The sequence below is a fragment of the Poecile atricapillus genome, chromosome Z (genome assembly GCF_030490865.1).
Source record: "Poecile atricapillus isolate bPoeAtr1 chromosome Z, bPoeAtr1.hap1, whole genome shotgun sequence".
In the NCBI taxonomy this organism is placed as follows: Eukaryota; Metazoa; Chordata; class Aves; order Passeriformes; family Paridae; genus Poecile; species Poecile atricapillus.
The window spans coordinates 37,526-50,144 of record NC_081289.1 but is presented as its reverse complement, the minus strand read 5'-3'; the positions used below and the strand labels follow the sequence as shown (position 1 = coordinate 50,144).

General features: G+C 46.6%; 1 protein-coding gene across 1 annotated transcript; it reads left to right on the top strand.

Annotated features, from left to right (window-relative positions):
* The first annotated feature begins 601 nt into the window (after nucleotides 1-601).
* Nucleotides 602-12,227, top strand: LOC131592644 (protein Mis18-alpha-like). The gene is made up of 6 exons (XM_058864280.1): nucleotides 602-657; nucleotides 7,141-7,514; nucleotides 7,604-7,670; nucleotides 8,317-8,439; nucleotides 10,307-10,400; nucleotides 11,125-12,227. The coding sequence occupies exons 1-6, from the start codon at nucleotides 602-604 to the stop codon at nucleotides 11,203-11,205; spliced, it is 795 nt and encodes a 264-aa protein (XP_058720263.1). The 3' UTR covers nucleotides 11,206-12,227.
* The last annotated feature ends 392 nt before the right edge of the window (nucleotides 12,228-12,619 follow it).

Below are 12,619 nucleotides of genomic sequence, written 5' to 3'. Positions count from 1 at the left end.
GATTTTGGACATGATGGGAAGAGTAATGCAGCATGGATAGAAGCTCAGCAAAATGTGTCTTGTTCACTGTTCATTAGATAAGGTCATGATCAGAAGCTTCTTTGAATCTGGGAAGAGATGCAGAAGGAAAGAAGAATGCAGGAAATGTTCGATGGAGTGCCTATGCCATAGTTGGCAAGTTTTTCCTGTTCAGGAATAAGAACTTGCAGACCTGTAACAAAACTTTAGACTGGACTTATTCTTGCTTATATTTAGACTTCTGTGATGTCCAAATATGTACTGGTTTGCATGGCAAGGTTTTGGTAGTAGGGAGGCTACAGGAGTGGCTTCTTTGAGAAGCTGCTGGAAGCTTCCCCCATGTCTGGCAGAGACAATGCCATCTGGCTCCAGGATGACACTGGCCAAGCCTAATACCTCCAGCCTTGCTAGTAACATGTCTGGGATAACACATTTAAGAAGGAAAAGTCAGAAGCAATTTCAGCCCGAGAAGTTAAGACTGAGAATATGTGAGAGAAATAGCTCTGAAGACTCCAAAGTCAGCTAAGAAGGACGGGGAGGAGGTGTTTCAGGTACTGGAGCTGAGATTTTCCTGCAGCCTATGATGCAGCCCATAGTGAAGCAGGCTGTCCTCCTGGAGCACACGGAGCTCTGCAGGAGGTAAGCAGAAATCCACCCACAGCCTGTGGAAGAGCCCCGTGTTGGAGCAGGTCCTGGAAGGACCTGTGGGCCTGAGGAGAGAAGAGTAGGTTCCTGGTAAGACTTGTGACCTCACAGGGGACCCACTTTAGAGCAGTTCCTGAAGGACTGACCCCAGAGAAGGCACCTCACACTGGAACAGCTCATGAAGAACCACAGCCCATTAGAAGGACCCATGCTGGAGAAATTAATGGAGAACTGTCTCCTGTAGGAGGGATCTCATGCTGCAGCAGCACAAGGACTCCTCTTCCTGAGGGGGAAGCAGTGGCATGAACTGACCATAACCTCCATTCTTATCTTCTTGCACTGCTGGTGGGGAGGAGGGAGAGAATGGGAAATAAAGTAAATACTGGGAAGGAGAAAGGGATGTGGGAAAGGTGTTTTAAAGATTTGTTTTACTTTTCATTATCCTACTCTGACATTGGTAATAAATTCAATTTATTTCTCTCTTTTTTCCCTGTGATGGTAATCAGTCAGTGATGTCTCCCTGTCCTTATCTCAGCTCATGAGCCTTTTTGTATTTTATCCAGCTGAGGAGGGAAGCGATTGATAAAGAGGCTTTGGTGGGCACCTGCCATCCAGCCAGGGTCCACCCAGCACAGTATTATTCTGAATACACTATCTGGGCTTTCACTGAAGGGAAGATTTAGTAAGGAGATTTACTAAGTACTGTCATTTGACTGTGAGAGAGTGAGTGATCATGTTTAGAGTAGCCACCAACAGTTTTCTAGGCAGGCTCATGCTCCAGGCCCTACTGGCATGTGCACATCTGCAGTCTTAGAGCTTCTGCAAGGAAACACAACCTGGTGGTTGGAGAACTGTCAGGTGAAAAGGGAAGATTTCCATGACCCTTAGTATTTAATTTGTCTGACAGTGCCCCAGGAAAGCTGAGACCCTTGTGCCTGACGAGTCTGTCAGCATCCTGTTACAGGGACCCTTTGTTGAGCAGTCCTGGATTGGAGGAAAGTTTGACTGATTTTCAGGGAATAGGCCAACAGCACAAGGGAGACCTCTCAGCAGGTCTTCCCACTTTATGACTCTTCAGTGGGACTTCCTATATGAGTGTGTGACCTGCTGCTGGCAACTGCTAGCATCCGTGAAGGAGTCACTCTTTGGAATTTTATGGAACAGATTATGGAATTATATTCTTTATAAATATAAAATTGTGACAGGTTAAGTTTCAGGGATTGTTGATGATGGTATCTGTCGGTGCCAATCTGTGTATTTTTGACTGCAAAAACTTATTCAAAGCAATATACCGACAAGCTGAGGTCGCCAACAGAACTATCCAACAGGCAGAGTGCATTTCTAACCCAACAGGCCTTCCTAAGGGACAGAAGATAGATTCAGCCCATTGAATGCTCCCAGCAGTTATGATGGAGCCTTCCCTAACTTTTTCTCCATTCTTGGCTTACTTTTTTACTATTTCTTTACATTTAGGTGAAGCTTGAGTGACACTAGTCATGCATATATTTGCTACTGATTGGTGTAAAATTCTCTCATTTCACCTCTAAAGATACAGTAAAAAAAATATAGAGTTCATGCCCAGTGAGAGGTGGTTGTACCTTGGAGGCAGATAACGTTGGGATGGAGGTGTGCATTAATATTACAATTAAGCTATAATGAACCACGTTCATCCAAGAAAAGCAATTTTGCCACAGTTGATGGCTTGGCAACAAGACATCTCCTCTCTCACAGCTGCTATGCAGTTAATCAGCTTCAAAGTACCATCAAATTGCTGCCCTGCAAGGATTTCAGCAGAGCCTGGTGTTGGAAGTTGGGTGTCCTTCCTTTTGTTCCTTCACACCTATGGAATTTTTGCCCATTAGTTGAAGGGAAACCTGACTGCTGGTACTTGAGAAACACGAAGAGTTCAGCTGGGCCCAGGGGGGCAGGGGAGGGGAGAGCAGGGGCAGCTGGGGGCTGGCTGCTTTCTTCAGCTAGAGAGCGAGACACTCTCTTGGAGCTGTTGGGGCTTGAAAAAGGAAATTCGCCATAACCCAGACGGAGCTGCTTCTTTTGCTTCTTTTTCGTCTGTGGGCCCCCTTCTCCCCCTGTTCTGCCGGGACATGGCAGTGCCAGGCACCGCCGCGGAGCTGCTGCTCCACCTCATCCACCAGCCCAGGATCTCAGCTCATCCCTGCTGTTCCACCTCAATCACCATCCCAGGATCTCAGCTCATCCCTGCTGCTCCACCTCATCCACCAGCCCAGGATCTCAGCTCATCCCTGCTGTTCCACCTCAGCCACCAGCCCAGGATCTCTGCTCATCCCTGCTGTTCCACCTCATCCACCAGCCCAGGATCTCAGCTCATCCCTGCTGTTCCACCTCAATCACCATCCCGGGATCTCTGCTCATCCCTGCTGATCCACCTCATCCACCATCCCGGGATCCCAGCCCATTCCTGCTGTTCCACCATCCCGGGATCTCAGCTCATCCCTGCTGTTCCACCATCCCGGGATCTCAGCTCATTCCTGCTGTTCCACCTCAATCACCATCCCAGGATCTCAGCTCATTCCTGCTGTTCCACCAGCCCAGGATCTCAGCTCATCCCTGCTGTTCCACCTCAATCACCATCCCGGGATCTCAGCTCATCCCTGCTGTTCCACCTCAATCACCATCCCAGGATCTCAGCTCATCCCTGCTGTTCCACCTCAATCACCATCCCGGGATCTCAGCTCATTCCTGCTGTTCCACCTCAATCACCATCCCAGGATCTCAGCTCATCCCTGCTGTTCCACCTCAGCCCCCAGCCCAGGATCTCAGCTCATCCCTGCTGTTCCACCTCAATCACCATCCCAGGATCTCAGCTCATCCCTGCTGTTCCACCTCAATCACCATCCCAGGATCTCAGCTCATCCCTGCTGTTCCACCTCAATCACCATCCCGGGATCTCAGCTCATCCCTGCTGTTCCACCATCCCGGGATCTCAGCTCATCCCTGCTGTTCCACCAGCCCGGGATCTCAGCTCATCCCTGCTGTTCCACCATCCCGGGATCTCAGCTCATCCCTGCTGTTCCAGCTGAGTGTTCCTCAGAGCCCTGCAGGAGCACCGGCACTGCCCGAGGGGGTTTGTGTAGCAAAGCCTCTCCTCCATCCCTTCCCGTCTCAGCCGAGAAAGCTGCCACGGGGTCCCTGGTTCTGTTTTGTTTTTAATGCTGTAGTTATTATTGTTTGCCTTGTTATACATACTAGTAAAGAACTGTTATTCCTACCCCCATATTTTTACCTGAGAGCCTCTTGATTTCAAAATTATAATCATTCGGAGGGAGGGGGTTTATGTTTTTCATTCCAAAGGAGGCTCCTGCCCTCCCTAGCAGACACCTGTATTCCAAACTGAGACATCCATTTTATCCTATGTATTGAGAGGGATTCTGACTTTGCTTTGCATGGCTTTTTTTTTTTTTTTTTTTTTTTTTTTTCCCCAAAGCTGGAGCAACGCCAAATTTAAACAAGGAGCTCCTTGTCTTACTGCTATCCCTACCCAGAGTACTGTTTTCTGAGTCAGGCATTACAACCTGCAGCAGATCATGGGTCAGGAATGCCACATCACTTCAGCACCCACTGCAGTCACCGGCTGTGACCTGTGCCAGGGCTCAGCTCCAGACACAGTTCATGGGGCTGCAGGTGCTGAGCTCTGCCAGCCCCCAGCCGTGGGAGATTGTCACAGCATTGTCACAGTACAGCTGGCCTGGACTGGTGTGGTGGTTTCACATTGATTGACATTTGGACAAAGTAAACCTGACCATAACACAAATCCGATTCGGCCAGCCCCATTCAAGATAAGAAGCAAGTACACCACTGGCAAGGAAGCTGGGCAGAGAGAGAGATCTCAGCCAATGGCTCTATAGCCCGGGAGATTTGAATTTGGTATATTTATGTCTTGATTTTTTTAAAATCCTGGTGCAACTGACCACAAAGAATAGGATAAAATGTCTGTTTTTTAAAATTATAACAGCAGTACACTACGAGAGAGGGAGTACTGGTGGAAGAATGCAACTGGACCTTAATTGTAATTCATGCTCTGGGGCTGTTGGAGAAAGCACTTCTCACAAAACCAGGCAGTCACTGAGGAAGTGACTGCATTCTGCAGTTACTGGAGTCACAGTGGGAGGGAAAACTCACACAGAGGAAGGTCCCTCATTTGGGAAATTCAAGAATATGCAGGAGTGGGAAGAAGATTCTTTGGGTGGTGCAGGGTTAGGGTAATCATGAAAATCTACCATTCTCCCCTGAGCAGCGACTGACACATACTAGGTCAAGGTCTTCATAAACTCAGATGTCATATGCCGTTAATAGTTGTTTCTGTGAACAAAGTACATAAAAAAAGGAAACTATGTTGTTTAAATACTTTTACTGGTGTTTTATTTTATTATACAAAGCCACATTTCTTTAAAGGTTTAACATATATGTGTGTACTCTTTATTTAAGTGTAATATTTAGAGTTCTTCATCCGTTTTGATGTGCATGAATGATGTGCATGTCATCCTGGAAAATGTTATAGGACTGAACACAAATATGGGGTTTCACTGTGTGGAAAGACATACTGAGCAGCCCTTCTTCAGAAGGAAAAGTCTCTTTACCAGTGCAGTGGGATTCAGTCCACCCAGTGTCTATTTGCTCCCTAAAAACTGCACAAGTCATTGTGAGCATGGTGCAAAGGAATAGAAGGAGTCAGATAGTTCTTGTGGCTTTGCTTCAGTAGGATTTCCCAAACCATTCCATGATTCTGTGATTAATGATAGTTTGCAGAATGGGAACGACTGTTCTTTAGAGATTTTTTTTCCCAACACGTACAGAAACATTTTAAGGAATGGTAAGAGGAATAAGAACCATTAGTCATAGTTTTCTACAGACCCGGATAATGAAAAGATGGTCGAGACACTATTACAAAATTATTATTCCATATATGCAAATACGAGAAGGACTGAAGGGGTTTGAGATGGTTATAAGAAAATGCATGCTTAAATACACCCAAACAGGTCCTTGATTTCCTATTCCGTGTACCCATGCCTCAAACACTAATTAAATGCTTTAAAACTTGGCATTTTTGGTCTGCTAAGCATTTGTAAAGAATCAACAACAGTGAGGAAAATAAAGAAAGTAATGAAAGTATTGTAAAAGGGCAAACCTCCATTCATCACACATTCCCATAAGGCTGTAACACACAAGATAGTCTCCAGGAGCTCCCATCACAATTGCTGTGTTCAGCAATTAGGACAAATGAGAACTAGAATAATTTCCAGCAGCATTTTAGATTGTTAAAATCGAATAAAGGATGATGAACAAGTATATACACAAAATGCAATTTAAACAGTCACATTCAATCTGTCAAGGACACAGTGAAAAAGAATAACAGTATAGAACAATCAAAATATGTATGGAAGCAAATCAAAATATTCAGGATTCATATGGCAAAAGAAAACAGCTGTTTCTTTACTAAAAAGAAATAGACTATTAAGGCTTGGGTTTATTTTAAAGAAAAGTTATTTGAATGAAACACAAATTCTCTGCAACATAAGGAGTGGGAATGTATGTATAATCAGCGAGGCAGGCAACGATCTTCACTTAGGAAGACCAGATGCAGGGACTGTATAAAAAAGGGAACCTCCTCAGCGAAGGCGCACGCCGTGTGCGGGACACTTAATAGGAAGTGTCCTCCGGCTTGCCCCCAGCTGGGTTTTTGGTTGCTTTACTGCTTGCTGAATTAATAAAAATTGGCTTTCATTAATTATTATATAAATCGTCCCTTCTATTTCGTCACGACAATTTATAACATTGACGGACACTCATGTTACTCCTCAGCGTGCTTTCAAGTGAGATGGGTGTCCCATAACCCAGGGACAGCGTAGACAAAGTGCCAGCTGGGTCACAAACCCTTCTCTCAGAGCAACGCACTGTTCCCGGGAGCTCCTGAGCGCAGCTGGGCTGAAAAACATTTCTGAATGGATCTGAATGGAAAGGGCCGGGGTGTGGAGGGGCCGCACCAGGAGTGGCTGAGGGCATTTGGCCTGATCAGCCTGGAGGAGACTGAGGGAAGAGCTCACGGGGGCTGCAGCTCCTCCCGAGAGGCAGCTCCGGTCCCTGTTCCCTGGACAGGGACAGCACCCAGGGAAGGGCTGGAGCTCTGCCAGGGGGTGTTCATGTCGGAGATCAGGGAAAGGCTCTTCCCCACAGGGTGCTGGCACTGCCCAGGCTCCCCAGGGAATGGGCCCAGCCCCGAGGCTGCCGGAGCTCCGTGAGCCTTTGGACAGCGCTCCAGGGATGCAGGGCTGGGGTTGTTGAGGGGCCTGGGCAGGGCCAGGGGCTGCACTGGATGATCCTTGTGGGTCCCTGCTGCCTCAGGAGGCTCTCTGAATTAGGCGTGACTTGATAAAACGCTTCATATGAAAAGGATGTACTGGAATAACCACACCCTTTGCATTGATTCCACGACCTTACGAGCTCGAAACGCCCTCGACACGCGGCGGCGCCTCCGGGGCCGGCCCTCGACGGGGCGGGCGGGCCCCAGGAGCAGTTCCGGGGCGGTCCCGTCGTCACTGCCGCTTCCTCGGCGGGCGATTCGAAGGTGGTGTCGGGGGCCGCTGCCGGTCCCTCGTCAGGCAGGCGGGACACGATGGAGCTGTGCCCGGAGCTGGAGAACTCGCTGTCGCTGCTGGAGCCGGGCGGCGGCCGGCCCGAGCAGCAGCAGCGAGAGCGGCGGGCGGGCGCGGCCCCCATGCCCATGGTGTTCATGTGCTCCGGCTGCAGGCGGCCCGTGGGCGACACCTCGAGCTGGGTGGTCAATGACGAGGAGAGCGGCTGCATCCTGCTGCGCAGTGAGTGCCAGCCCTGCCACCCCGGCGCGTCCCCGCGGTCACTGCCGCCATCCCTCCCTCCTTCCCTCCCTCCCTCCCTCCCGCTGCAGGTGCGGCCGGCAGCGTCGCCGTGGACCCGGAGCGGAAGGTCTCCAAACTCCCCGGCGAGTGCGGATGGTGAGCGCCGGTGCTGGCTGGGCACAGTCCCGGGGGAGTCGGGGGTTCCCGGGAAAGGCGCTGAGGACAAGGCCGGTAAAGGGCCCGGAGTGCTCGTGTGCCCCCGAGAGCCCCTGGAACTCTTCTTTGGGGTGGAATGTGCAAGCGGCTTATAGCCTAAGGGAGAGGGATTTCTCACAAGGACGTGTCGTGACAGACAAGGGGAATGGCCTTAGGATGAAGGAAGGCGGGTTTAGATGAAATATCAGGAAGAAATCCTTCCCTGTGAGGGTGCAGAGGTCCTGGCACAGGTTGCCCAGAGAAGCTCTGGCTGCCCCTGGATCCCTGGCAGTGTCCAAGGCCGGGTTGAACAGGGTTTGGAGGACCCTGGGACAGTGGGAGGTGTTCCCGCCTATGGCAGGGGGTGGAATGGGATGAGCTTTAAGGTCCCTTCCACAATTTAGTGATTCTCATGGTCTTGCTGAGGTCAGTCAGCCTGAGGGGTTGTTGCAAACTCAGGCGGAAAGATGAATGCTTGTAATTTACACTGCACAAAGCAAGAATGAATGCTTTAAAAAATTGTAATGCATGATTATTTTTAGAAAATGGATGGAGAGAGGTGCTTCCTTTTATTTTCTTCTGAAGAAATGATATTTCTTACTTACAGCGTGGTAGAAACCTTGTTCTGCTCTGGCTGCTCGAGGACGCTTGGCAGCATCTACAGGTGCACCCCAAGGCATCTCGACTACAAAAGAGATTTGTTTTGTTTCAGTGTCGACTCTATTGAAAGGTAAATGCAGAATGTTTATGGATCAGCCTGCCAGCTTCACTTCATGTGCCAGGCATCGCACTCAGGCTGCTCCTGTTATATCTCTCAAAGTCTAGAGGTAGTTTTTTTCTGCTGCTCTGTCCCAGAGTGGTTTTCTGTATTGCTGCTGTTGTTATCATAGTGTTCACTTGTGAGGAAAATCACCTGTGTAAGGCAAATCCTAGGAAAAAAAGGCAAAGCAAAACAAAACAAACAGGTCTGCCTTTTGTATGAGAAATTGCATTCCAGCCAAGAAAATATCACCGGGTCCAGGGCACAGGAGGATTCCTTCTCATTTGATCGGAAGAGCAGAGAAACCAAGTTCCAAGTAGGCCTGGAACTTGGAGTTAGCAGTTAGTTAGTTAGGAGTCAGCATTACCAGCAGGAAGTGTGGCCAGAGGGGCTCGGGCAGAACTTGGCGTGGCTCTGACCTGTACTGGCCACATCTGCTCTGTCCCTGCTAAGGTGGGCGAAGGCAAATCTGAGAACTGAGTCTGTGCTTGAGACTCTCACTCAGCTGTCTTTAAATCTGCCTAGAAAATGAAAGCGTGCTTGGGTTTAGTTGGCTTATAGCACTTTAAAGTGGTCTTAAAGTATTCTTCAGTAACTATATCCTGAATTAAGGCCCCATGCCAGAGTTCTTTTATGCAAGCATTGTTCTAATAGACAGTGATTGTTCATCTGGGCTAGTTTTAATGTCTCTTTTTTTTTAATGTCTTCTGTCTTTTTTTGAAGTTCCCATTCATTTTGCTGTATTGCTGTGAATGTTCACCTTTGCACTCTGTGTAACTTTTCTTTAAAAACTCTTTTTTCTGTTTCTCTGTTTCTGCTGTATCACTTCTGTATTTTTCCGTCTTCCCAGATTTCTCAGCCTCCTTTGGACTGAATTCTTTTGGGATCCTCCCTCGTGGGGAGCCCTGCTTATCTCAGTTCTTGTGATTTGAAGAAAATTCTCGAGCTCGTTAGAATCTTATTTCTCGTGTTTATTAAAAGGTAATCACAAAACTTGACAGGTCTCTCCAGGCTGGCTGCACAAGGTTAATCTTTGAAATCTGGTACATTTCTTTCTTCTGATGGTACAAACAAAGCCTTGTGGCACACTTCGTGTCTGATGCACAAAATGGCCCCGAAATACGCAGTTCTTTTATCTTTATACCTATTTTTACCCAATTAACAATAGACATGTATATTATTTTTCTTAATGACCCAATGACCCATCACCTCTGTGCTGCACTGTGGCATTCTCTATCCAATCACTTACTACTACCCAAAAACCTCTATGAGAAGAACATGAAGAAGAAAGAAGAAGGGACAAGAGACAGCACCGTAAATCCTCCATCTCGTCTCCTGTTCTCTAAACTAACTTTTCCACCCAGTGATTTAAGAAAACTCTCTAATCTACACACACCTTTAGCTTTTTCCATCTAACTTTAACATTTGTTTTCATGTATCACCATGAAAACATGCTCATGAATTTCATATTATATGAAATTTGGTGTTTTTCTGGATCTTATAACTAAGTATCAGAAACAAGGACACACACTCTGGATTCCAGACTCCAACACTCTAGACAGTGGTTTTGGGGGTTTTTTCTTCATTCCACAGCTATGATACTTCGTTTTTTCCATGGTAGTAAAATTCTCTAAAGCACTAACCTGGTTGCAGCCTATAGCACTTGCTTGGAGAGTAATGCTGCTTCTCCCAGCCAGCACTGCAGTGTTCTCGGTGTCTGTGCAATTTTTCACTGTATCCTGTAGCCCCAGAATCCATGGCTGTCTCTCAGGGTTCTGGAGGAGTGCCATGTTTGGATTTTTGTGGGAAGTGCATGATCTGAACTGTGGCATCTCAGCTATATTTTAGGAAGCCCAGAGAAGCAAGCTGATCTTCACGAGGAACCGCTTACTCTTGAAAGTCGAGCTGTCTTGCAAGAGGTGCTGCAAAAGGTGAGATTTAACCTTATAGCATTCTTTGTTTAAATTACCTCTGTAAAACCTTAATATGCTTCAACAGTTTCTGCAGAACAGCTTATTTCGCCCATAGCAATTCAGTGCATTGTAACATGTCCTGGACTGCTTCATGTCACTGGTGTCTTGTGTTACACAAGATTTTCAGTAACTTTTCCTTCAATTTTCATGGTAATTAGCATTTTCTGTTTATCAGCCACAACATTAGGTTCCTATTTATGCCTCAGTAATTTGATATATTGTTTCTAGCTTGTTCTGATTCACTTCTCCACATCTTCAGTTCACTTTTAGTCATGTTTCTTCTGCCTTTTATGGAAATGGACTAAATGCTTTTGCTGCAATTTTGTCTTGAAATACTACATCATAAATCAGGTTGATGTTTTGCTCTTCTAAAATCTAGTGACTGCAGGTTGGAAGAGTTGGGACAAAATAGGGTAAGGAAGTTGACTGTGGAAGCTGAAGGTTGTCCAGCAAACGCTGAGTGTGTGACTTTGATGCTTACCAAGTCTGGCAAAAGTTACTGTGTGGACAGTGAATGTTAGAGCTGGGTAAGCTTTCACAGAATGAAAGTAGCAGGGAAAGAATCATATGAAAAGAATTGGTGATGTGAGATCAGATTTGAGCCCTTTCTGACGTCCACACATGCTCTTTGTGTTGTCAAATTCTGTGTGTAACCAAGTGCCTTTCCCTGGTTCTTTTGCAGGTAGATATGATACTGAATGCTCTGGAGACAAGACTGACCACGATTGAGTCCCGTGTGGCTACTCTGCACAGGCAGGTCTGAGAGGAAATACATCTTGAACTGTGGGAGAAAGACGAACGTGAAACTTGGCTCTGTAATCCTCTGGGATCTGTGGGAACATTTCAAAGGCTGTGAGAGAGCTGAAAGCCGTGGGTGGCCTGTCCTGGGGGGAGCAGTGCTGACCGAGGCTGTGTCCCAGCCAAGGAGATCCTCTTCTGTCCCTGAAGATGATACACCAGGGGTTTTCTTCTTAATAAAGTCTTCTGACCAGTCCTGTAGACTTGTGGTTTAATAGAAAGGTTTGTTTAAATTTTTGTCTCTGAAACCAAAGCATTTATCTCCTGCCTTCCCTGCTATTCAGTATCTACTAAACTGGGTATGCATTTTCCTAAGCAAATCAAAAACCTCCCTGTGATTCTGTAATTTCCAAAAGAACAGCATGAAGTCACTTTTCTTTTTCTTGTCTCCATAGCTTTAGCTTGATTTGTGCTCAAAGACAGGAATGACTCAATAACTGTATGTGGTGAATTGTTAGTTTGGTGGGTGCTTGTTGCAAGTTCAGGGCTAAAATATGTAAGAAAAGGCTTTTTTTTGCACCGGTGTTGAAGGTCAGTTGTTTTACAGCTCCAAAGGGAGGAAACTAAATCAGGCTGATGGCGACACTCCTTTAAGCAAGGCTTGCTATATATTTGAGCAATTAATTCAGGAGTTCTGTTGTGTTAATGCTGGTATTTCAGTTGTGTTTGGTTTTCTGGGCATTTGACTAATTGTCAGTGTTTCTCATACAGTATGAGTGTTCCACCTAGTGTTTTTCAATAAAAGCAAGCAGTTGTGGTATAAAGCAAGAATAATCTCCAAAAGTGGTTCAGGTTTTGGTTTTGTTTTTTTTTTTTTCCTTTGTTACCCAACACTACTTGGCTTTACTACTGTGAGCTTTAAAAAGTTTTCTCCAAAAACTCTGAATTAATTTCCTCATTCTACCTCATTGGTAGGCACTGCTTCTCTTGGAAAAGCTTCTGCCCTCCACCTTCACTGCCCTGTTTTGAAGTAGTGCTCCAGTTCAGCCTGTTGTGATGGGTCTTACCTCCTTTTCTGTACAGGTAACTGAAACATTTTGTTATTGACAGACCTGCCAGAGGAGCTTCCATTACTGCTGTGTCATTTGTGGGGCAGTTTCTGCTCTAACAAGTTTTTGAATGCTGCTTAAGAGCAATAGACCTCATTCTGGATGTCTGAAGGTGAGAGAAGAGATGGTTGCATCCCGGGAGCCTGATTTTGGAATGTTTTATGGAATTGGCTGAGTAGCTTTTACTTCTGGGGTTTCTGTAGTCTGTCCATGGCAGGTCCAGCCTGTGCTTCAACTTGGAGCCCTCAGCCCACAGGGAAACGAACCTTTGGGGAAGTTCTTACAGCTCTGCTTAATGATTTATGAATTATGCTGATTTTCTGGAAGTAG